Source organism: Drosophila mojavensis, unplaced genomic scaffold, assembly GCF_018153725.1.
Source record: "Drosophila mojavensis isolate 15081-1352.22 unplaced genomic scaffold, ASM1815372v1 contig_16, whole genome shotgun sequence".
NCBI classification, from domain to species: Eukaryota; Metazoa; Arthropoda; class Insecta; order Diptera; family Drosophilidae; genus Drosophila; species Drosophila mojavensis.
This window is the reverse complement of record NW_025318693.1, coordinates 11406608-11433324: the sequence shown is the minus strand read 5'-3', so window position 1 is coordinate 11433324 and position 26717 is coordinate 11406608. Positions and strand designations below refer to the sequence as shown.

The 26717-nt window shown below is 40.2% G+C and overlaps 1 protein-coding gene across 9 annotated transcripts; it reads left to right on the top strand.

Annotated features, from left to right (window-relative positions):
* Positions 1-3148: 3148 nt before the first annotated feature.
* On the top strand, positions 3149-24540 carry LOC6572647 (diacylglycerol kinase theta). Of its 9 annotated transcripts, none has more exons than XM_032733677.2 (17): positions 3149-4311; positions 12259-12338; positions 12488-12590; positions 13128-13234; positions 13300-13384; positions 13454-13654; positions 14134-15696; positions 16099-16377; positions 16448-16874; positions 16930-17251; positions 17317-17546; positions 17620-17768; positions 17831-18100; positions 18868-19153; positions 19226-19382; positions 19445-19552; positions 21084-22041. In XM_032733677.2, exons 1-17 carry the CDS (start codon positions 4203-4205, stop codon positions 21390-21392), a joined length of 4785 nt encoding a protein of 1594 aa, XP_032589568.1. In that variant the 5' UTR covers positions 3149-4202; the 3' UTR covers positions 21393-22041. The 9 variants fall into 9 exon arrangements, with proteins under 9 accessions (XP_032589568.1, XP_043863396.1, XP_043863397.1 ...); XM_044007461.1 differs by lacking the exon at positions 21084-22041 and adding an exon at positions 22601-24540 and having other exon boundaries at positions 3150-4311; XM_044007462.1 differs by having other exon boundaries at positions 3150-4311; positions 14320-15696.
* Positions 24541-26717: the final 2177 nt, after the last annotated feature.

Genomic DNA, 26717 nt, shown 5'->3' with positions numbered 1-26717 from the left:
TATATTTTCTTTATAGACCGATTGATGTTTTTTGATCAATCGCATTATAAATTCTTATTTTCCATCAGTGCATTTAAAGAAAAGTCTCCTCTCATGTCTAAAAGGAGTGATTCGATATTTCTTATCGATTACCGATTCAAACGTTTGCCAAAAAAAACTAAAAAGAAAAAATACAAAAACATTACGGGAAGAGCAAGTGCCTGACTGACTGAGAGGGAGTATGAAACAAATGCAAAGAGACATGAGAGCACGAGAGTGAGAGCGAGCCCATTTGAGAGAAATTTGAGCAAATTGGGCAGCGCGCTCCCGCTATTTTCCCAGTGTTGTTGGTGGGACTTTCCGCTGCGGCCGCCAAAAATTTCAACACGCCGAATTTGCAGGCAGCAGCCGAGTGGCGGAGCTGGCGAGCGTTGAACAATTTTCGGCCCCAGTCAGAGCGCACCATCGTCTTCAGCGAAGCACAAGCACACACAACCCACTAGGTGTGTGCTCTTTGTACGTTACGGGGGCACTGCCACACACAGAGAAGAATTTTCATTTTCACATACCACACAACAAAGTGGGAAAAAATGTACAAGAAAAGAAGAAAAACTTGAAAACTTGCACATTCGAATTGTGAAAAATTTCCATTCAATAAAAAACGGCAAACAATCGCAGTGCAAACAATAAACCAAATAAATCGCGAAACGTAAACGTAACCCAAAAAAATTGAAATTTAAGTGCGAAAAATTCCGAAAGCCTGTTCAAAAGGGCGCAAGTAAAATATAGAATAATTCTTGTTAACCGCAATCGCAACAGCAGTAAAAATTCTTAGCTCCCGCAGCGGAGATGTGTAAACGAAAATGAAAATGAAAATCGAAAATTATTGTGCAAACTCGCACTGGCAGCTGCAGCAGCAGTTTCAATTTTGCAAATTGCCGTCGTCAACGTTGTCCAGCAAAAATATATGGTACATAAAATTTGTATCTGCGCGAGTGTCTGCTTGTGTGTGTGTGTGCGTACGAGTGTGCGTGTGTGTATATATATAGATGTGTATGTGCGTGTGTTAACGTGAAAATTACGTTGTCATATGTGCAAAGTTCATAAGCGCTCGTTAAACATTTAATGCAGCTAGAACAATTGAAAATTTCCGAAATGCCATTATTCAAAGTTTGCTTTGTTTCCAAGTTTTGGACAATTCAAAAATATATGTACAATAAAAGCCACGCAGTCAAGGACTTTGCCATTTAATGTGTGTGTGAATATGTGGGTGTATATGTGTTCGCCGTTCATCTGTTTGTGTAGGTGTGTGTGAGTATGTGTGTGTATGTGTGGCAAGGAATGAACGATGTTGGCAGCCGCAGAACAGGAGCAGCCGTGGCAGAAAGAAAAAAATTCTCTATCTATTGCGATTTGTTCATGCGGCTCGAAAAGAGCGAAGCGCGCAACGTCGGGAGCGACAGAGAGAGAGGGAGAGAAAGAGAGCGAGAGAGAGAGAGAGAGAGTAAAAGAAAAGGAGAGTGAGATTGGAAGTGGGAGTGGGCAACGGGCAATGGGCGCTACACGGGCTGTGGGTGAAAAGTGTTACGGTTGCTGCTTGCTCTACGCATATGTATGCATGCACACACACACAAATACATACATATGTCTATGTACATGTGTGCTATACACGCACACATACACACAGGCGCATAAACATTTATATGTGTATTGTGCGAACTGCCTCAACGTCAATAATTTTTATTAATTTCCATAATATTTCGTACTCACGAAATTGATGCGGCCTTAACCCCACTAATGCCAGTAGCAGCAACAGCAACAGCAACATTTGTTGCCAAATTCCATTGGGCTCCACTGTTCTTTGTTCCCTTTTCAGCTGCTGTTCGTAGTGATTTATCCTTAAACTTGGCCACTTTTTGCACACAGTTTCGCTTCGGCTTTTGTGTGGTGAATTGTGGACTGCGCATGCCGCTGGGTGACCAGGACATGAACATGAACCTCCCACGTCGTGGCGACGGTGGCGACAGGCCTCTGTGTCATGTTTGGCTCATATAGTTATACTTATGTACACATGTACATATGTAAGTGTGTATGTCGAGTAGATTTGATATATTTATAAAGACTGCCGCTGGTCTTGCTGGTCCTTTTCATATTGTCATAAAGCTGAAAATTTCAAGTGTGGCGTCTATTATTAGAATTTGTATGAGTTAATGGTCAAGCTCTAGCGATTGTCCTTGAGTGAATGGACGCTCTGTGCGTGGGTGTCGTTGGAGCACTATATATATACAATGGTATACATGTACATATTTACATACACATACGTTTCTGCGACTATGCCGTCATCATCATCATCAGCAGCAGGAGCAATAGTGCCACTGTTATTCCGCTTGGCAATGGTGCATACTTATCGGGGCATTCGATAGGCAATGCACAGGGAAAGCATAATGCATTTTCATTCAATTCTGGAATCTAAAGCTTTCAATGCAATTTCAATCGGCAGCTCAACTCTGTCGCTCTCTCGCTCTCACGCGCTCGCTGTCGTTGCGTTCGTGCTGGGTCTCTCTCTTGACACGCTGTTGATATCATATTTTTGCCACTTTTATTATTATATGATGTCTACTACTTTCTATATGTGCGATAAGTGTGTGGGGAAATAGCGTACACTCAAATAACGGGTATTGCTGCTCATCGCTGCAAACTCACCACACACAAGCAAACACGCTGGACTCTAGAGTCTAGACACTCTCTCGCGCACGCTCGCTCTCACGCTCTCACGCTCTGGCTGTGGTGGGCTGCCGACAACTCCCGCTCATGCATATTATGTTATCTCGAAACTTTTATTGCCTGTCGTTTGGGGGTGCGGCGCCCACGTAGTGAAAAGGAGGCAGCGCCAAGGAGGAAAAACACGCTCCAACTGCGGGCCAGCGGAATCTAAAGACCATTCCAACATTTTCGCTGCTGTTGTGAACGTTGAACGGCGCTAGAAATAATAATAATAATAAACGCGACAAACGAATCAATTAAATAAATAAATAATTCATAGTTCCGAAAAATGCAATCAAATAAAATTGTGAGCTTTCGAGCAAGTGAGCTAAGTGTAATTTGTGATTTTTTTCTTTAAAGCAGAGCTTGAAGCAACAGTAACAGTTAATTGTAAATAAGTAACAAAGAAATATAACAACAAACACTCCACCAAACGCGAAGCAAAATATTTATAAATATACAACTAAACAAAGATATAAAACATAAGAATACAAAACTACAATGATCTACAATTAAAAGCCAATAGCTCTATTCTTAACCGTAAATGACAACGTAGCCTTCAATCTGATTATAAAGCCCGGACTAAAGGAAAATCAAGAATTTGCTGCTTAATACCATATTACGAAGGTGGGAGCGCAGAGGCGCCGCCAAATTCCGACAAATGTCTGGATAAAAGCAACAACCAGTTGATCAATGGATGAAAATGCAGCCGTCGTCGTCATTTTTGTCGTCGTCGTCGTTGTCCATTTGTCATCGCTTTTGTCAGCCTCAGCAGCAGCAGCAGAAGCAGCAGCAGAAGGCGGTGCCAGAGTCGGAGCCGCTGCCACACGAACAACAGCAACAGCAACAACAACCTCAACAGCAACTGAAACACCAAAGGGCAGCAGCAGCAGCAGCAGCAGCAGGAGCAGAAGCCGCAGCAGTCCAGCAGCAGCAGCAGCAGTTGGCGACACAGGTTACGCAGCTCTCAAGTCACGCCTATTTTTGTACGCCCATATTGCTGAAGGCGCCATCACAAGTGACGCTGCCGCTGCTCGAATTAAGCCCAAGCACTCTGCCACTGCCTCAGCTGGCTGCGGCTTAGTACGCACCAGTTACTACAGTTAATTGGCTAGCCAAACTATTCTAAAGGTGCGCAGATGCACATGCAGCCTGCAGTGCCCATCTAAACAAAAGCAACAAGCAACAAACCAACAAGGAAACAAAGAAACAACAAACACCAAATTAACAAAGCACAAACGCCTCTCAACGACAACAACAACAACAACAACAATAGTCATCAACAAAGCACAAATTCGCGTCTCATTCTTAAACAACCATAGCAAACATTTACAACAACCACAACCACAACAACAACAACAACGCCCAACAACTTTAAACGGTCCCACGCGATTTTTCAACAGGCGCCAGCGATAGCCGCCTGCTAATTGTAAAATTTAGCAGTAGCTGACAAAAACAAAATGGCGGATGGGCATTCATTTGTGAAGAAGACATTTCATAAGCCAACTTACTGTCACCACTGCTCGGATTTACTGTGGGGCCTCATACAGCAGGGCTACATTTGCGAAGGTAAGTGCGATTAGTAGATCATTAAGGAACTATCATAAGATTCGACTCTCAGAGTGGTTTACACTTTAATGGTTGCAGATTGAAGTGGCTGCTATGTGGGAGGGTATTGGGAGTCTCTGCAAATATCTTGAGAGTAGACATTAAAAGAAAATTATATTTCATTTTATATATACTTATATGAGTATTTGTATATTATATATAATTTTGTATTGTATATATAACTTTCTTATCTTTCTCGTTTTCCCTTTGCTCGCGTTCCTTCTGATCGTTCTTTCAGTGCCCTTTGGCTTACTGCAGCTAAGCAAATTAGTAATAAAAATGTTTCTTGTATAGATTAATAAAATTAACAAATGCTATACATAGTACATATATCATATAGTAATTACTTTTTGTCAGCATAACAGGATAAATTTTTGATAAATTAATGAAGTTTTAATGAAGGTCTTAAATTTACTGAATTTGAATATCCTGTCTTAAATTTATGGTAATCGAATCTAGTCACGCAGATATTATTATTAGGCGATTTTAGAAAGTACTTAATAGGCATTGAACCCAGATATAAAAATAAAAATTGTTTTTGACATTTAAATATAGCATTAATTTGTATGAATGACTGAATTGCTTATGACAGCCCTATGATGCTATATCTATACATATATACCTATCAAAATATATTCAATAGAAATTGTATCTGACAACATTTGAAAATTGGACATGACTTACATATGTACTTGAAATATTACACATACATGGGACTGCATAGCAATAACAGGTCTTACTTTCCCGTAAAGGAATTCCGTAATTGAGAGATCTGTCTGCGGCTCTTTGGATATTTTCCCCTATTACTCCCAGAAATAGGATAATTTGTTTTGTTTTAATATCATAAAGATATTAAATTGAAACTAATATTTCCTATAATGTAAGCTCTATATATAGAACGCAGTAAACTATTCATACATATAGAAAAATGTAATATATGTATATGGGACACATATTATATTATAGATAGATCTTAATTATACAAATTTGACGGAATTGTTTTGTTTTTGTTGTTGTTTGTTGATCGTAGATCACTTCTGGCCTTTAGTCAGTTGCGAGCTGCCAAGTTCAATTTAATGAGCACTAAACGAGCAAATCGAAAGCGCAAATCAGAGAAAAGTGGCCCCAAAATTCTATGAAAATACATTTGTCTAGTTTTGTTAATACATTTTCGAATTGCCATCATAATGTGGAGCGAAATCGTGTGATTTTTACAAGCTGCATCCGCACGCTCTCCACATGACCGAGATGCACGCCAATGATCATCAGCGTCATCCTCATCATCATCATCGTCGTCGTTCTATTTTTGGCGAAAAGTGTGCGCATTTGAACTTTCCCAAAAACAAATAGATTGTTCAACCAGCAGCTGGCAGCATCATGACGTGAGCCCGGCCAACGACGTCACAGACACAGCAACGACCGTGGGGCCACTGGCAATTGGCGTTGGGGTCTATTGGGGCTGCGGCTGGCCACGAGAATCTATCAAACTGGGGCCAGGCCGCACAAGTCAATCGCCATATCGCTGCTGCTGATGCTGCTGCCGCCTCTCCCAATTGGAAGCGCGTTAGGCGCCTCGCCGCGTGCGTTAATTTGTTTATTTGTGCTGCTTCGTCTATTATTATAATTATTGCATAGAGCGTTTTCTTCCTATTTTTCGTATACCTAAAGATTTCCCAGCCAATTCAGTTGGCCAGCTGCAAATTTGTTCATAAAAATATATATTTACATATGACATATAAATATTACATATAAAAGCAATCGCAATCAGCTCGGGATTTTAATATACCAACAGACTTGAGACTTTGGCTTTTGACAGTGTCAGCTAAAAATAATCGCTCATTGGCATATTTTAAGTGCAATTGTGTATTTAATTGTTGCTATGACAGTTTCAGCTTGTCAATATGCATTTCGACAACAGCTAGAGTCAAGAGTGCTTAAAAGGTCATAATGACGTCAAATACCCTGCACTTGGCTTCTAAACAACTTTTGCAGTTATCGTATATGCCTTAGAGACAAAATTGAAAGCATTGGGATTATATGATACATTTATAAATAATATATACATATATAAATAATATATTAGATCTCTATTTCTTGCTTTTAAATAAACATGCAGATACTTTTATTATATACATCATTTGTTGCAATATATAACATTTTGCAACTCAATTTTTTGCTTTGACAATCGGAATTTTCGTACATATAATACACATGATACATATGTATCTATGACGAAATATATATATAGAAATAAACAAATAATATGTATATGTATGTATATTTATTTATAGCGAAATGCAAGTGAATATTCCATTTCTGTTCGCCTCAAATGTATTTTTAGAGCAAACTTTCGTTTTGTGTAGCATAACCCCAGGCGTCGCTCTCATTAGAAAGCGTGCGAAGGCGTTTTACGCTGCACTAATTGAGTTTGAGCATTAAATTGTGAGTGGGAGAGAGTAAACGAAAGATCGGATTGGCATTTGAATTAAGAATTCAATTGCAGCAGGCAGGCGGGTAGGCAGACAGCTCGGCAGGCAGGTGTGCAAGCTGCACTGTTCCTTTAGCGGCTAGAAAGAGATAGAGACTTAGAAATCGGACAGCGAAAGAGCGAGTAAGAGAATGAGAGACAGAAAGAACGAGAAGTAACTCGCCCACACACAGTTGCCAAACAGCAGCGGTTGCGCTCTGTTACTCGCCTAAAACTAGGTCGAGATGCACTCACAATTGCATACACACAGAAATACACACTCACGCACACACACACACACAGACAGAGCCGCGCGCGTACAGGATGCGCACAGCTGCAGGCAACGTTTCAATTGGTTTTCAAGGGTTGCGGGGGCCGATAACAACTGGCAATTGCAGCAACAGACGCAGCAGCAGCAGCAGCAACAGCGACAGCGACAGCAGCGGCAACAGCGACATCAGCAGCAGCAGCAGGTGAGCATAAGGACCAAATTGAATATGAAAAAGTGTGTGGGCTCGTTACAAGCCGGCTGGCCTGCTCTGCTCTGCTCTGCCCTGTTCAGCTCTGTCGTGCCCTTGTCCGTGTGTGTGTCGGCCTGTTAACACACCTACACACACACACAGACAGACAGAAACACATAGGCACACACACATATACAGACAGCTGTTACCCCTGCTTCCGTTACTATCCGATAGCAATGAAGGGCTAAAAGTGCGTCATCAATGGCCGCCATGAATGTGGCGGAACCAAAAAAGCGAGTGCCATATGCGCAAACAGAGGTGCGGACCTGCTGCCGTTTAATTACCTTCTCCACAACATCGTCGGTGCTGTTCATTCATAACGCTATATAGAAAGCCAAAGCAGCAGCAGCAACAACAGCAACAGCAGCAGCAGCAACACAACCACTCCCAACAACGGCAGCAGCAATTACAACAATAGAAAACAACAAACAAATGAAAACAGATTTTGTATTTGTGCTTCTTGTTTTGTTTTTTTGTTTTCTTTTCGTAAACTAGTGGGTCGACAGTTTGGCTGGCAGAACCATTCGATTGTTGGTTGCGAGAGCGGGCAGTCCTCAAGTGGCACTGCTGACGGTGCACGCCAAGCAACAACAACTTTGATCCAATACATTTGGCTTTTGAATTTAGCTACGCGATCCATGGACCACACGGGCTGACAGAAGATACTCTATATGCCTAATTTAATGTTTTTAAGACCAAAAATGTATCCCTGGATCATAATCATATGATAGGATTACTTCAAAAATAGGAAGAAAATTTTCAAATATTAAATTTAAAATTAAATTATTTATGTAGTAACGATATCTGAATCTCCATTCAAAAGCAAGAAATAGATAATCAATATATTTGAAATTTTTAAAATAATTAATCCATTCAAAAATGTTGCGCCAATTGCTTTGAATAAATAAATATTTCTTTTTTCTTGATATTAAATTTTTAATAACTAAATAAAGACGTGAATAAATTACAAAATTTTGACTTATGAATTAAATTTTAATATCTCTAATTTTGAATTTCAATTAAATATATATCATTATATAGATAGACTCGCTTATTAACTTAATTTGAGTAAATAGTTCTTTGATTTTCATTAATTTCGTATTTATACTTTTTATTTAGTATATGCATTTAATAATTAGCAAATATTTATTAAATTGGCATTAATTTTGAATTTTAAATAAACAAATCATAATAAGTTTAGATTGTATTAAAATCTAATTAATTGCTGATTACTTGAATTTGAATACGTAATAGTTTATTTCGAATTTTAGACAAATAAAAGTGATTTAAAAATGTAAAATACATATAAACATATGAATTACATTTTATTTTTAATTTTTAAATTTTTAATCTTTAATACATGAATTAAAATTAATTTAAGATATACCTGATTTTAGGTCTACCTTATCTACAAATGATTTCTCATTGGCAATGGGTAAAGGGTATAAAAAATTTAACATTTTATTATATTAAATACCTTCAATAATATAATAATACGTATACTTAATATTATAGATGATATTACGGTACAAGCAAATGGGAAAGCTTAGCATAGTCAAAAAGCAACTTCTGAGCTAGAGCTCTAGAGCTATTCATTTTCTATGATCTGAGATAAGCATAAGCCAGCCTATAAATATAAATTAGTTACAGGGTATGCAAATCCAATCTCTATCAAGTGGCGCAGCTGGCGGCAATGTCGACGTCAACATCGCGCGTTGATAGCCATTCGCGCTATATATCCTTGACTGTTGCCTTGTGTGTGCTTACGTACTTGCTCCAAAGTGCTATGTGCGTGTGTGTGTGGGTGTTTGTGTGTGTGTGTGTGCGACACGCTCGCATAGCAAGTTCTGTAGCTGCGCGCATTTGCCTCTGAATCGAATTGAGTTTATTTCATTTGGAGCTCAACAAATTACATTTATGGTAAACTAAAGCGTTATGCTATTTCGATTGATGAACTATAAATAGCACGCAAATGCAATTTGACGAACTATTGAATTATGAATTGGCTGCACTCGCTTGCCGTAACTGTAACTATAACTGTAATACACATACATACATACATATTCGTCAAAGCGTCGGTTGACATTTCCAATGAAAAGCCCTCGAGTTCGAATGTTGCGCATACGCCATGTTGGTCGTGGTCAGGGCCAAGTGGCCACAAATTTAGAATCGAATACGCATTATATACATATGTACATATCTATGTATACATGTATATATGTTATTCATGCGTCACATTCATCCAATCATTTCTATATTTAATTATGGTTTCATCTATTTTCGAGAGAGTCTAGCTGTCATGAAGTTAGATTCTAAATTGATTTGCTGTCGAAAGCAAGTTTCTATAACTCATGTCTATGTTCTATGCAAATATCAGTTTTAATTGTTGCTATTGTACTACGCATGTCAACTTGTGCCCATTCAATTGCCACAGCTAACACGAACTCACACACACACACACACACAATCAGTATGGATACACACATAGAGTGTGTGCTCTTTTGGCTTCGCAAACATTTTTTGCCACCTCACACACACACACACACATACATACATATATATTTTCATTTTTGGGCATCGTCTTCGAGCTTTACTTGCTGCCAACTTCTTTGAGTACTTTTAGACGATTTGGCTTTAGGTTTCCTTTGTTATTGTTGTTCTAAATGTAAGCACACACACAGACACGCACACACACATATATATATATATACTCACAAACAATGACGATAACGCGCCCTTGCTAAGCAAAAGCAAAAGATGAAAAAGTAAAAGTGTGTTGAGTTTCGTGAATTTCCCAACCAGACTGAAGAATAACATTAGAAAATTTCCCATGCGTCCTCGTCGCGCTTATCTTCTCTGTTGGCATACACACACATACATATATATACATACATGCGTACGTTTACATTTTGGTATACATAATGCCAAAGAAAATGCAAACCAATCTGAATATAACTATAAATACATGTATTTATTATATATGTATGCATAAATACATATGTATGTATGCACAGATAGTTAACGTCCACTCGTAATGCTCCAAATCATAAAATAAAACTAGTGCGGGCCACGTGCTCCACTCGAATCAAACGATATGGATATGAGAATTGTATGCCTGCTGCTTGCTTCAAATATGTATAATATTATGTTTCATGAACCTACACACATACACAGACACTCACCCGCTTGCTCACTCTCTCGTCGATTGAGAGGCTGCAGTTGATTTCATGCCAGCCTCACATTTGGCCAAAAAATTTGTAATCCACTTGGAACATGCAACATGCGCCGTAAACGCTTCGAGTACTCGTTTATTTATATACATAGCTAAACGACAACAGCAACAACAACAGCTACAGCTACAGCAGCAGCAACAACTCATGAGTTCATTCATGACGTCAGAGCGTCAGCGTCAGGTCAGCGGCCTAATTCGACTCAGAGCCAAATACATACAAGCACATCAACTCAAATGCATATCCACAAATAAATGTAGCCCCAACTGCACGCATACATACATACACACGTACATACTGGCATGTATTCAATTATGAATTTATTTTGCTACACTAATGCACATACATAATTACCTATGCATGCATATAATTAGATACATACATATATGTATGTATGTACATAAAATGTGTGTAAAATTTTCACGCAATGCTAAAAATAAAATTCTTATTTCTATGTTGGGCTACACGCAGAGAGATCTACCAAAAATACATAAGAGACCACACACACATGCACACGCACTATCATGCACACATACACGCACACACCTATGCGTATATGTAGCTGCGCTGCACTCAGCGCATGTATTCGTGTAGTTTTGCTGCTTAAGACGCTGGCAGCGCAGCTTCGGTCACAGGCTGCGAGCTGTTGCTACTTCCATTCAGACACCAACACAGGCGCACATAGAGTAGACGAAGTAGGAGCGAGCGGGAGAGAGCTCTTTGTTTGCCCTACAGTATTGTTTTCGCTTTTGTCCCTGCCTCTCTCCCTCTCTCGCTCTCGTGCTCTGTGTGCTGCTTTTGCTTCTCTTCTTTCGGTTAGCCACTTAGCGTTCGCTTCCATTTTGATTCAGCTCACTTGAGAGTGAGTGTGTGTGTGCTGGTATATATATGTGTGTATGTATGTGTTTGTGTGCATCTGCATGCAAGTGCTTTTGTCCATGCATGCGTGTATGTGTTTGCGTGTGAGTGTGTGTGTGTGTGCATAAGCCTTCAATGAAAATGGCGCCCATGAACTCAAGAGCCAGCATGGCCCATCGCTATGAATGACCGAGTAATGGTTGGCTGACGATGACGTAGCATTGTCCACAAACCCAAGCATATAATGTGCATTTCAGGGCACATACCTTTAAACATGTACAGTGAAATCGCTATAAAGGAGCTGAGAATAACGCCTCGTTGGCTAGCCTAATTGGCTAAGGTCCTTATGGAATTAAATTATAATTAGCTAGAGATGCATAAGTAAAATAAAAATATTATAATATAACAGAAATAATAAATTATAATATTATTTTTTATGAAGTATGAAATATATACAAGTAAAAAGTACCTGTAGTAACATAGAATATCTTTACTGCTTCTATTGTCTATTAATGATTAATGATTAAGTAGCCTATTTATATTTCATCAAATAGAAATTTAAAACAAATAAATATTTAAAAGTCCGTTTTTTTAAGCAGCTTTGACTGTATGTAATGCAAATGCGACTCACATCAAGACGTAAAATTATGGGGCTTATTTATACATATGTATGTGTATATGTATGTGCATATAGATGCATACATATATATCTATATGCTTGTCTGTTTCATTTAGATAAGCACTGACATTACATAGTTAGAGAGAACGATGCCTTTATTTGCTATTGAATGATACTTTCATGACTTCCCCGTTTTGCTTCTCTCTTTTGCAGTTTGCAACTTTATTATACACGAACGATGTGTCACCAGCGTTGTAACGCCCTGTTCCGGCATTGCGCCATGCATTATAAAGGTGCGTACACTATCGCATATACATACATACATATATGTATATGCAGGCATGCATGCATGCATGTAGGTCTATATACATTACATACATGCATGCATGCCGCATATCTGCTGTTCATTGAATAACTTGACAACTGTCATCTCGTTGGACAGAATCCCGTCGCCCATTGTTGGTCGGAACCAACCCATCACAAGAGAAAATTCTGCACCGTATGCCGTAAGAGATTGGATGAAACACCAGCGGTGCATTGTTTAGGTAAGCCAGTGCGCCCCATCGACCGACAAGTAGAATGGCTCGAAGCTCGCTCCTGTCCCGGTTTGAGGGCTGTCTGTTAATTTAAAATGCATTTCATAACCAATTCCTGTTCATGTCAAACATGTATTCAATTTATTTATAACTTTATGCACTTTTCGTGTCATTTTCGTCCAAGTCTAATTCGTAATAGTTCATGATCTATATACATTAATTTAAATATGCTTTTATATTTATTTTAAAATGTTCTAATTAATTTCGTGATTTATAATAATTTATTTTTGCGCCAGAACTTAATTCGAAATATTCCAAGAAATTTCTATCAACATTTATTTCTATATATATTTTAGTTTCATCAAATTAATATAGAATCGTGAGATCATATAGAAAATTGAATTTTGTACATTTATAGAAATTTCAAGAAATTTTGTCCACAAAAATTAATTTTAAATTTGTATTTACATTAATATGCTTAAATTATTTATTGCCAAGTATATATGCATATATATGTATAATAAAATAATGTATCCCCCTTCACAGTTTGCGAATATTTCGCGCATATTGAGTGCCAAGATTTTGCAGTGCCCGATTGCACAGAGAATGCAACATACGTGCCAGGCAAGGAATTGCTTAATGTGAGGCATCAAGTGAGTAACAAATAATAGATGGATGATACAGATGGTAGATATGAGAAATCTGATATGATTCACAGCATCATTGGCGGGAGGGCAATCTTCCACCAACGTCCAAATGCGCCTACTGCAAGAAAACCTGTTGGTCTTCGGAATGCCTCACAGGTGAGTGAATGATTATACGATAGAATGCTAATCCTTATGCTAATCAATTGCTTCCCATTCTTCGCTCAGGCTATCGCTGCGAGTGGTGTGGCATGACCACGCACGCTGGATGTCGCATGTACCTGTCAACCGAATGTAATTTTGGTATTCTACAACCTATCTACTTACCTCCGCATTCAGTGTCGATACCACGTACAGAGGTGCCCATCGAGGCGATCATAGGCGTCCAGGTCAAATCGAAGACGTCGCTCGTACGCGACTATTCTTGTCGTAAGTACCAAACTGGCCTCATTTCTAGCAAACGTATCCCAAATTCGATCGCACCGATTGCGCGATCCAATTGCCACGGCCTAAATGCGGCGGCCAGCCAATGGGCGCACAACAGCTCACTCACCCAAACTCACCCAATAAGCTGCATCAGCTCTCGATGTTGTGCACATTTGAATGTATTCTCAGATCCATGGACTATCATCTCAGCTATTCAAGCCTCATCCTACTCTTCTCACCTTGTTACACTATCGCAAACAGTTTTCGTCTTGTTATGTCTCCTTCTTCTTCTTCTTCTTCTTCTTTTTATTTTATTTTGTTTTCAAATTGAAAATTGTTCAATGTACAACTGCGGTTTATTTCCTCATTTCGTTCACTCTACTCTGTCTCTTTGTCGATTGCTTCCTTTCATTTCGATTTATTCATTTATTAAGTTTTTCTTGTGTTATTTTAAACGTTTCTTTTTTGGTTTGGTTTGGCAGCCAGCCCGGAGCTCGGTGCAGAGGCCGCGGCTGGTGAAGTTGGTGCATCGGGTTTGTGTCTCAAGGAGCTCCTCGAGCTCCACAGACAGCGTCTTGAGCAATCGAAACAACATTTTTTACTTTCAACGCCGCCCACGCCCACATCCTGTGGCTCCCTCTGTGTCTCACCCACGCCATCGCTGACAGTGGGCGACACAAGCAACTCGCTAACCGGCGGCTATCAGGATCCGGACGAGCCAGATGCCGAGGAGGACGACTACGAACAGCAGTGCAATACGACGGAGCCTGATAGCGCCTTTCAGCTGACCACCGCCTCCAGCAATGTGGGCCCAGGGCCACTGCAAAAGTCTCCGTCGGCCAACTCCTCGTTGCATCTGCTCTACACGAGTCTGTTCCGCAAGCTGAACCATGCGCGCCGACGTCGACGTCGCGGCGCCTCGAACAGCGAGCAGGACGACGACGACGACGATGATTTGGATGGCGGAGTCTGTGATATTAGCGGCGGCGACCTGAGCGACGATTACGATCATTGCGATGTCTCGCTGCGCAAGCGCTGCTCGCGTCGATCGCCGCGCGACGTCAGCGAGACGGATTACCATGGCGACGTGGAGCTGGAGACGGCGCCGCGGGAAAGCTGCTACGAGACGTCCGATACGGGTGGTGAACTCACCAATACCGACGATCTCGACTCCAGCATGAATCTGATTAGCAACCTTAGCTATAATAGTAGTAATAGTAACACCTCTAACACCTCCGAGCAGCGCAGGAATCAAGCGCGCTCCACTGCCACAGCCACAGCCGCAGGCACAGCCACAGGCACAGGCACAGCCTCAGGCGCAGCCAAGGGCAAGGGCCCCGCCCCTGGTCCGCCCACGGCTGATGCTTCACATGCCTTAAGCGTGCTCGCCGGCCGCAACCCAAAGACTGCAGCTCTCTTGAAAGCGAAGCCGAAGCCCAAGCCCAAGCCCATACTCAGTGCGCCCAAGCACAAGGGCGGATCGGTGAGCTCACCCAATTCCAGCGACTGCTCCTCGGCATCCCCCGCACCGACCGCGGCGGTCCTGCAGCTGTCCCCTGTGGGCCGCAGCAAGTCGTTCCAGGAGCCGGGCATCGCCCGCAGCAAGAAATACGGACGCGGTCTGTTCCAGCGTCGACGCTCCAAGCGCTCGCCCAAGGGCGGCGCCAAGAGCAACTACAGCCTGGACAGACTATCACAAAACATTGAGATAACCATACAGGATGAGGATGGCAACTATCAGCCATACGATGACAACTATCACATGCTGTCCGCGGCGCGTCTGCCCCACGATACGGATGCCGATGGCTACGATGATGTGGATTACGAGGATTTGTATCTGGACGATCGGCCCCATAGCGTCGGCGGCGTCGGCGGCTTAAGTGGCGAGGACATCGCTGGCGATATCAGCGATGGCGCTGCCAGCAGTCGATCCCGTGCCAGCGATGCCGATGGCCAGGCACCGGGTCACGTGCTCGGCCGTTTGCTGCGGCGCGTGCGCGGCCTGTCCGCCGGCTGGCGCAAGCCACGCTACCAGAAGCGCAGAGGTGATTAGCGTACCGCTATCTTTGTATCTTTGTACTTTGTACTCGTTTTGTAATCTCTCTCTAACAGCAACTGCCACCGACTGCCGTATACTGTCAGTACTCAGTGCTCGATTGGCTTCAGTTTGATTTCGGTTCTTGGTTCTTGTTTCTAGTTATTGAGCTAACAATCTGTTTTAGTTATCGATTGTTTTTAACCTACTTTAATTAACTACTAACTCGACTAATCATCACACGATCGCACCATTTCGCCTCGCATTACACATTTCGCCACAATCGTCACAGTCACAATCGATCCACAGTCAACTAACCCCGACACTGCATGATCACCTCAAGCTAACACCCGATCCGGCTCACTGATTGAAGCAGAGACTAACGGTTTTTTGTAACTCTGCGCTCATTTAGCACGCAGTATATCGGAGGAGTTTAGCAGCGGAGATGCGCCCCGCTTCAAGGACGAGGAATCCCTGGGCAAGGGCGAGTCCTCGCATGGCATGAACGCCCAAGGCGGTGCCGGTAGCAGCAGCGGTGGCGGAGGCGCAGCTGCTGCCAGCGCCAGCGGCACTGGTCCTGGCTCAGGTGGCTCTTCCACACAGTATCGAGCCGAGCCGACGGGCCACAAGTCCGATAAATCGGAAAAGGACCGAGAGAAAAGGGAAAAGGAACGTGAAGAGAAAGATATAGGTGAGTATGACAAAGGATATCCTACTCCCAAGGCCAAGACTAACCAGTTCCTTCGTTCCATTCCTTGCAGAGATGATCAAGGTGTTTGATGGCAACAACTCATTCCGACGCCAGCAATACCGTGCGATCGTCGTTCAGCGCACATACACGCTGGAGCAATTATTGACCACCGCCTTGCGAGCTTTTCACATCACGCGCGATCCGCAGGCCTTTTATCTGACCGATATGTATGCGCCCGCTGGCATGGAAGACACACCGCTGCAGGATCCGACACCCGTGTTGAATCTAACACACTTGGAGGGCAAGCGACCGGCCATCTATTTGAGGTTTCACGACAGGGACAGGGGACATGTGCGTGTGTATCCTGGCAAATTGCAGTGCTCGCTGGAGGATCCCTATGTCAATGTTCCTGTGGATAATACAACTGTCATCAAGGACTTGATACGCGACGCTCTCGATAAATTCGGTCTACATGATAACCAAATACAGGACTACAGGTACGACGACTCATAATCAAAAATTTCAACTGTCTAACTCCCAATCCGCTCTCAGATGCTCGGAAGTTTTGCTCGACCGCGGCGTTACCGAGCGCATACTCTCGTGGAACGAACGTCCCTGGGATATAATGAAGCATCTGGGCAAGGATTCCATACGTCAAATGGAACTGATGCGCTTCTACATGCAGCACAAACAGGATCCCCATGGACCAAACATTGCGCTCTTTGTGGGCAACCTGCCCACAGGACTCTCGCAGCGCAACTACGAGCAAATTTTAAACAAATATGTGACTGATGAGAACAAATTCATCAGCATTGGACCCATTTACTATGAGTACGGCTCGGTCGTGTTAACATTCGAGGACGCTCAAAAGGCGGTAAGAGAAGACACCTTAGAACTGACTGTTGAGGATTCTTATCAATTTTGTATATTTCCGATCAGGTTCGCGCTTTCTACAACCTACGTGAAACGATCATTGAGGACAAAAAGCTACTGGTCTTGCTATTGCCAAATATTGAACCCAGCATGGTACCCTCCGATGTCAGGCCACTGTTGGTCTTTGTAAATGTGAAATCCGGCGGCTGTCAGGGCCTGGAACTAATATCGAGCTTTCGAAAACTACTTAACCCGTACCAGGTCTTTGACTTGGACAACGGTGGTCCGTTACCCGGGTAAGCGACAATTAAAATGGAATGCCTAAGAACTTGAGCACCTAATCATTATCTACTATCCTTTCATCGACAGGCTCTACGTTTTCCGCCAAATCACCAACTACAAGATCCTGGTATGCGGTGGCGATGGCACCATTGGCTGGGTGCTGCAGTGCTTGGATAACGTGGGCCAGGACTCTGAATGCTCTAGTCCGCCGTGCGCCATTGTGCCGTTGGGTACAGGTAAGTAGCAAGACTCCAATTTGCCCACCTGTTTCCTGTTGCCTAAGCCAAACTCTTGCCAGGCAACGATCTGGCACGCGTTTTATGTTGGGGCTCCGGCTACACCGGTGGCGAGGATCCCCTAAATATGCTGCGTGATGTCATCGAGGCCGAGGAGATTAGATTGGATCGTTGGACCGTCGTCTTCCATCCGGAAGATAAGCCCGAAGAGCCGGCTATGAAGGCGCCCTCACAAACCACTGGTAAGAAGAAGAAGGCGCACCAAGCACATTTATCGCAACAAACAAATCAGCATCATCAATTACCGGCTCTGACATCGAGTGATATATCAGGTCATTTGATGTTTCAAAATTTTGTTATTGTTTATTATGCGTTTCACTGTCTAATTTAACTAATGCCCCCATCCACAATCCCAAGGCCAATATCCTTGTAAAAAAAAAAAAAAAAAAGGGCAATAGCTCTACACTTCGTGTTGTAATTTGAAATGTGCTTTTAAATATTGCTTTACAAACAATACAAATATCCGCAAAGATATCCATTTCTGTGAATATTTTTGCAACTGACAAGAGAAATGAAAACAGGTTTTTACTGCCATTAATATTCCCCTTTCGAATCCTTCCAATAAGTTGCAGAAATATCTCATGTCATGTCGAGCTACCCGATTTGAGCTTTAGCTGCCATAAAGTAGTCAAAATATTAAATTCCAAGCCTCCCGATCTAACCACATAAAAGTAAAGTCCGTGCAGACTGCGCCGTCAAGTTTGTTAGCTGATGATAAATGCTGTAGCTTGAATGTATATACGATATATTTGTGCTCTTAGTAGAGCTCTGCATGCACCCGTACTAGTTGTAGTTAGTTCTGGCGACGAGCGAGCGAGCGAGCTGCTCCTGGAGCACAGGTAAAGTATATAAATATCAAGTTCGGCTGCTGTCTGGAATTCGATCTCTTAATACATCGGTAAAACCGACTCATATATCCAACTCGATGTTTTGTAAATTCAATTTTTGTTGTGATGTGTCAATGTGTGCGTTTAGCGTTTTGTCCCCCCACCCAACGATTCGAACAACTTCGAACTAAATAATTGCTCTCAATTACCAGGCGGTGCCCAAAACGAGGACAACTCCCAGATCTTTGTAATGAACAACTATTTTGGCATTGGCATCGATGCTGATCTCTGCCTGGACTTTCACAATGCTCGCGAGGAGAATCCCAATCAGTTCAACTCACGGCTGCGCAACAAGGGCTACTACGTGAAGATGGGACTGCGCAAGATTGTGGGACGCAAAACGGTCAAGGATTTGCAAAAGGAGCTTCGCCTAGAGGTCGATGGCAAGGTCGTAGATCTGCCACCGGTCGACGGCATCATCATATTAAATATATTGAGGTAAACATGAGACTTAGATGAACAAATATCGTATGACCTATTGCTAATCACTCTTCTTCTTTCTTCGCTCAGTTGGGGCAGCGGCGCAAATCCCTGGGGTCCGGATAAGGACGATCAGTTCAGCACGCCCAATCACTACGATGGCATGCTGGAGGTCGTGGGAGTGACCGGTGTGGTGCACTTGGGACAGATCCAGTCGGGCATACGCACGGCCATGCGCATAGCACAGGTGGGTTAAGCATACGCCGTGTGGGCCCGAGCAAGGCACTTAATTCTGTGCCGTCTTTTCAGGGTGGTCACATCAAGATACACTTGAAAACCGATATGCCAGTACAGGTGGATGGCGAGCCATGGATTCAAAGCCCCGGCGAAGTTGTGGTCCTCAAGTCAGCGCTCAAGGTATGTGCGAGCCAAGCATTAAACGCCTTTGTATATAAGCTAGGATTGCATGCCTCAAATATTCAGTTATTATTGCATGACAGCTTTCCGTTATCATTTCTTTTGTATATACATACAAGCAATATCATATGGACCCGATGAATTCAAAACATTTGCACCAAAACTCTTTGTCACTGCGCGTTTTTCCACTTCTTTTCCTTTTTATGGTTTCTCTAAAATTTCTGCGTACGTTACTTACTGATTGTACACCTAATGAGTCAGCAACCACAGATCATACTTGACAAACCACCTAAAAAGAAAATTATATTAAGCCGGATAAGAATAATAAGATTATTATAAACTATAAAAGTTTAGTGGAAAACAAAGAAAAAGAAAAGAAACACAAGAAACTTCGTTCTATGTCATACGACTCGGATTCGAACGACGATTGATTGACTGATGATTGATGATTGAAGTTCAGCTTGGTACCTTAACAACTCGCATTTAATTTGTAATACTAATGCGAACGCGACTCTTTCGATTAGTCTTGCTAACATTTGACAACAACATTATCCTCCAGTTATCTACATGTTAAACAGCTACAAGCTGAGGAAAATAGCTTAAGAATTTGTTTGTTGACACATTTGTATGCTAAAAGTAGATCGATCTTTGTAAGAAATGATTTGATAATTGAATTGAAACTGTGTGTGTTTGTTTTTATGTAACGAAAAAAAAAACAAAACAAAATAATAATGAAAACTGTTTGCATGCAACCAAACCAAACCAATCAACCAACAGCCACGTCCTACGTCCCAAAATGCAAATATTATGGTCCAACTGAATAATTGTGTTACACGTATTTTGTAATTTGATTTGTTCATCAAGTTAATCCAGCTAATTGTTGTTGATAGCAAGGCAATTGCAATAGAAACCAAACTTTGTCACTGTTAGTGCGTGTCTGTATTCGATATTAATTGTGTTTACATTCTACATACATATATATATATATATATATATATATATATATATATATATACATTTATATATTCAAGCACCTGCTGTCCCCATAAGCCCCACCAGAAATCATGTATATACAAATTTAGTGCAGTATTTCTCCAACTCTATTATTTGTGTGTATTCTGCAAGATAATTCGATCATACATCATATGAGACGTACATATATATAATTCCGCATCTCCTTTAACAATATTAAAAGAAGAAGGAAAAAAATTGAGAAAGTGAAATTTTATTCCTCCGATTTTTATAGATGATTCTTAAATCTTATTCAGTTTGGAATAAATTGAAAATTTAATTCATTTCGGAACAAAGTTTGTTCTTTAGTTTACTTCGATTCAATGTCAGATCTATGAATTGTGAAATATTTGAAGAAAAAACTGTTGAAATCTTTGAGGAAATGGAGTATGAGAGAGGGCAGCAACCCGATTTGTTACTGTAAATGTTTTGTTTTTCTTTGGGTGTATACGTTGTTGATGTGTTGAGCCGTTGAGATATGTCGCCTTTGACCCTTGTGTGTGTTTTATGCTACATTCAGGCTACCATGCTGAAGAAAACGAAGAGTAAACGACGACTTACGGAGCCGCATATCTCGCCGGCGGCGCTAAGCCTCTCGGCGGCTGGCAGCACCACGGCCATACAGAACATACCGCAACAATCGCAGCTGCAACAGCAGCAGCAGCAGCAGCAGCAACAACAACAACAGCAACACCAACAGCAACAACAGCAGCAGCAGCAGCAGCAGCAACAGCAGCTGCAACAGGCGCAACAACAGCCGCAGCATGCGGCCGAAAATGGTGACAAGGATATTTCAGTGCCGCCTTCGGCACCCTTTGGCAGCACATAGAGTATAGCCTCGGCATACGTGTCCGGTGTACGATATTGGTTCTCCTGTTTCTTTCCATAGGCCGACCCATTACCCAAACAACATACATAGAGAGAGTAACGGCAGGAGAAGCAACTAAACCAAATGCCAGCCACAGCATGCATGAAAGCGCAGATCTATAGGAAACCTAACAAAATGCTACATACGACTACACATAGTATAAGAAATATAAACAACCATCAAAAGAAAAAACAAAAAGAACCCAAACTTACATATATACCAAATCGAAATATACCATAAACTTGTGCAAGCTGAGGTTATCAAAAGCATTGTGAATAAACTGGTGCAGTAATTAGACAAACTTTGATGAAAACTCGAAAAGAAAACTCTTTTTATAGAATACTTAAAACCGAACCACCTAAATAATAAGCCACCATCCTCTGACCAAGAGCAACAATAATATAAAGACCACCGCTTTTAAAAAACTTGAACTAGTTGTAAAACGTTAATACACACTCACACACACGCACACACACACACAGAATCGCACACACGTCTGAAGAGTTTCTTTAGTTGAAAATAATTTTTTGAAGCTTTTAGCCTTCTTTTGAAATGCGCTTAGAGTGTGCAGGGCCTAATTACAACTAATCTGCACACATCACACACACACTCACATACTATATATACACTGAGCAAAAAATGTATATTATTTGTTTTCGATTTTGTTGATTACAAATTGCTAGAGATGCAAATGATTTACCATCTGGAATTTAGTTTATTCCAATTTCGTGCATTTTGCTTGATTTGCTAAACATGATTTTTGATTTAATTCTGATTTGAAATTAATTACTGCCCATTAATACTTTGATTTTCAATATGTACAAGTTTACAAGCTAACTAACTAAATAATTCAAAAATAATAATGATAATAATAACATAATTTCATTTATGTTAACTCTCCTTTTTATACTCTTTCTCTCTTTTTTCTCTATCTCTCTATATATTACTGAACATAAATTAATATGATCTTTTATAAACAACAACAATTGAATGTATAACATCTATGACACCAACAACTACTACTACAACAACAATATACATTTAATCTGCTCTTAATCAATTTAATCAATTTATGCACCGGACGCCAAAAAACTTCAACATTGCAATTTAACCTCTTCAACTTGATTATCTTGATTAATCGATTTGTGAATCATGCCTCACCTACTTAGGCCACCATGTTAAAAAAGAATAAACTTAAAATGAAGCGACGCAACACGGAGCCAACCATGCTCGTCGCCGGCTCAGCAACTCCACACCTGTCGCTGGCGCTGCCACCGAGCGTGGGTGAGGTGGGCGATGCCGCCGAGGCAGATGCGGGCCCAAATAATACGGACTTCTGAATATGGTATAGCGAGCGTCTGATTTAACGTGCTCATTGCAGTGTTTACCACATCCACACAGTCACACAACCACACCACTACACCACCACACCACTACACAACCACACAACCACACAGCAGCCACAATCTCATTGTCGATTGCCATAGCAACAGATTGAACTAAAATGAAAGCGAATGAAACAAATCAAAAGAAAAAGCCAAACAACTTTAATCAAAATTAACTCTTTTACTATATGTATATGTATGTATGTGTATTTCTATTCCTATATATGTATATGTGTATAGAGATGGTGTCTATGTCATAGTCATACTATATCATCGATCGTCTGCAATAAGTACGTTAAACTCAAACAGCTCGAAACTCGTACAGTGGCTCGCGAAAGTAATTGACGAGCAGCGCGGCCAACACTGTAACTAAATATAACAAAATATATTTCAAAAACAAAAAAAAAGAAAGAAAGAAAAACAAACAAACAACTACAACTATTAAATACTATTTAATGCTATAACTACAACAACATGAACAAGAACAACAACTATTACTAATACTATAACAGCAGCTGGGCGCAACTGCAAGCGTCAAATTTACGCATCAACTACTCAGCATCGTATGTGTATGTGTATGTATGTATGTATGTGTACGCACAGGACATGCATAGTGTGTATTGGAAGTATGTGTGCATGCGTGCTGTCGATACGATGATATATTCAAATCTTTATTCCATACACACACACACAAACACTCACACACACACTCACTTACTCACACACAGCAATAGTCTGGCAAATGTTGTAAGAAAAGAAATTCAAGTTCAATTATGTTCCTTACCGTTTCGTTCCTATGTATGTATAAAAGAAATCAACGACAGATTAGTGATACCATTAATAAGCAAGAAGAAGTAAAAGCTAAAGAATACCAAAAACAAAACCAGCGCAAAGAGCATAGCAACATATAAAATAGTACAAAATTGAATTGTTAAATAATTGTTTGTTGGTATCAACTGACGAAAAGAAAATAATGAATCGTGACAAAACAAAAGAACAAAAATTAACGAATTTGGCAACGGCAGCAATGGCCGCCAGATGGCGGAATAGTGCTGCCCAGCGCTCTAGCGCAACCTACACGGAAAAGTAACAAAAAAAAAAAACGAAAACGAAAAAGAAAAAAACACACAAAAAGCTTAAACATAAATGTTACGACAGATGCGAGAAAATTCTTACGAAGCTTTTGTTTTCAACAAAATCGCTGCAAATTGCATAGTATGTATAGACATATAAACCATTAGGGACGCAACAATTCGCATATGAAAATCAAAAGATCGTTAGACCAAACGGAACTAGCGATAGAAATTTTGTACTACAAATTCGAGTGCACCGACCATACACATACATGCATATGTATATAACAGGTGCATGTGTATGTATGAATGGGCATACGGATGTACGTACGATAAGATGCATGAAAATTATGAATGAGCTAAACAAAAATCTGGATTGTGCAATTGGTATGAATTTTCTCCACTGTTGTGCAAATATTATTCAAAGTAAACGAATGCATTTTCTTACAGAAAAACAAAAACAAAACAAACAAAACAAAAAAAAAAAAAAACAATGTGCCTGATTACAAAGTATTTCTGTCCGATTGTCCGCCTTTGGTGGTCGGCCAGTCGGTCAGTTAGTCAGTTTTTGGGGCACGTAAGTATTTCACATGCATTTGAACATTTTTGGATGTTGAACCCACTTACAGAAAAATGGAAAAACAAAAACAAGATATAGAAAAGAAAAGGAAGGTAGATGAAGAAAAGAAAAGAACCGGAGACACTACAATTTCAACTTCAAAACGCTTATAAAAAAACAATTTTTGAAAACTTTTTAACTATTTTTACATTAAATGTTTTTGTTAAACACAAGACACACTGAGAAAACTTGCTGTAATACCGTTATCCCTGCTGGGGATGGGGCGCATGTGCATGGTCTGCACTTGCGGTTATTCGCATGCACAAGCCCCCCATCCCCACACACGATACACGTGAAGGCGACTGGAAGTGGGAATAACCGGTTCCAATGAGAAGGAACTCCTTGCAGAGTATTTCCAGCCGCCTTTTCCAGCACACACAAGCATACACGCACACCCACACACACGTACAGCAAACACAAAAGCAGACCGTTTTTAATTCATTTACTGTTATGCTAACACGGAAATCGCATAACAGTCGCCCAACAAATCCAAAATCCAAATATAAACACTCACCCAAACATTTTGTTCATGCCGACTTCTAAAGAGACATTCACACGACTTTTGCGTTCAGCAAATCACCTCGACCTGTTGCAGTTAAGGGGCTCGGTGCTTGGGGTTAATCAGACCACACCCGATTTCCGTGAATTTCCTAGCGATCGCACACGTTGGGCGCCGGGACAGTCGTCTATGCAATGAAACAAAACAAAAAAACAAAAAAACAAAATTAATGCGCGTCAAAAAAAAAAAAAAATTTAATATAATATTACAAAAATGGAAAGAGTAATTTTCTTTTAAAATTAAATTACTATTATTTGGCTATGATGGAAAATCCGACTTAACCTCTCCCATATTGCATAGACCACTGCGAAGCGCGACGTGCGGCCTTTCGCCAAACTTATTCGAGTTCGAAATAAACTGTTTGATTCGAGCTCGAATCGATTAGCCACTGGCACAAAAATTGCAGCTCGCAGGTGATTTGATTTCTTGCCTAATTTAAAACACAAATATACTGCAACAAAACAACACAAAGTTTTTTCCAACATTTTAGTTATGTTTCTTTTATTATGTATTGAAAAACTTAGTGTAAGTCAAAAAAAAAAAATGAATTAATATAATATGCTATTCAAAGAAATCCAAAACATAATTACCAACAAAAAATACACACAAAAAAAACCAAAAAAAATTATAAATTAAAAAAAAAACAACAAAAACATACAACTAAAAATACTAATTATAGTACATACATTGATGTAGTGTTAATTTTAAGCAAAAACCAAAAAAAAAAAAAAAAAAAAACAAACAAAAACAAAAAAAAATAAATAAATAAAACAAAAGCAAAATTATAAATCCAATAACAACATTTGAGAGCCAACTATAAAATTGTTTCATGAACTCAAGATAACAAAACAGAACAAAATCCATACATAAATGTACAAGTAACTATTTTTCTCTAAAAACAAAAGTAAACTGCAACACTTTTTGCTCCATATTAAATTAATCTTTTTGCAGGCAGAGGATATAATTGAATGAAATAAGTATGTTATGTATATTTAAAAAAAAAAAAAAAAAAAAAAATAAAAAACAAAAAAATTAAAACAAAACAAATGATAAAAGCAAAATTTGTCAACCCAAATTCAAAATGGAAATCGTTGCGGAAATTGTTAAACAGACTACGCATGCAAATACGGAATTTATAATGTACAATGGGAATCGCTTTAAAGTCTATAATGATCATTTTGTTGTAATGCAAAAAAAAAAAAAAAAAAAAATAATAGCGAATATCCAAATCCAAAATCCGTTTAACAGAACGAAAAATTCGTGAAGCATAAAAAAAAAACAGATATGAAAAGGAAATAACTGCAAAATAAATGTAATTGACATAACAGAATTCCAACAATTTGTTTTTATTTAATTGAGGTTCAAGTATGTAAGTATGATAATACTGAAGCAGCTTTGTATTATTCGTTAATAATCCAAAAACAGTTCGACCAACTCTCAAGAGAGAGTCTGCAGTAACTTAATTGTCAAGGTTTATAACTGAGAAAGGCAATGTAATATTCGATAATCAGAACGAATACGGAGGAGAGAGTCTCTTTGCAAACATACCAAAGCTAAATTTATTAGACATTGAAAAAAAAAAAAAAAAATGTATATACTTACTCTCTATCTACTTCGTGAACGCTCAGCTACTAAAAATGGCAGCAGAGT

Excerpts from the sequence above, each read along its gene's own strand:
- LOC6572647 (XM_032733677.2), top strand. The coding sequence starts at position 4,203 with ATGGCGGATGGGCATTCATTTGTGAAGAAGACATTTCATAAGCCAACT. Across the intron at positions 19,154-19,225 it reads ATCATATTAAATATATTGAG|TTGGGGCAGCGGCGCAAATC; the intron begins GTAAACATGAGA and ends TTCTTCGCTCAG. Across the intron at positions 19,383-19,444 it reads CGGCCATGCGCATAGCACAG|GGTGGTCACATCAAGATACA; the intron begins GTGGGTTAAGCA and ends CCGTCTTTTCAG.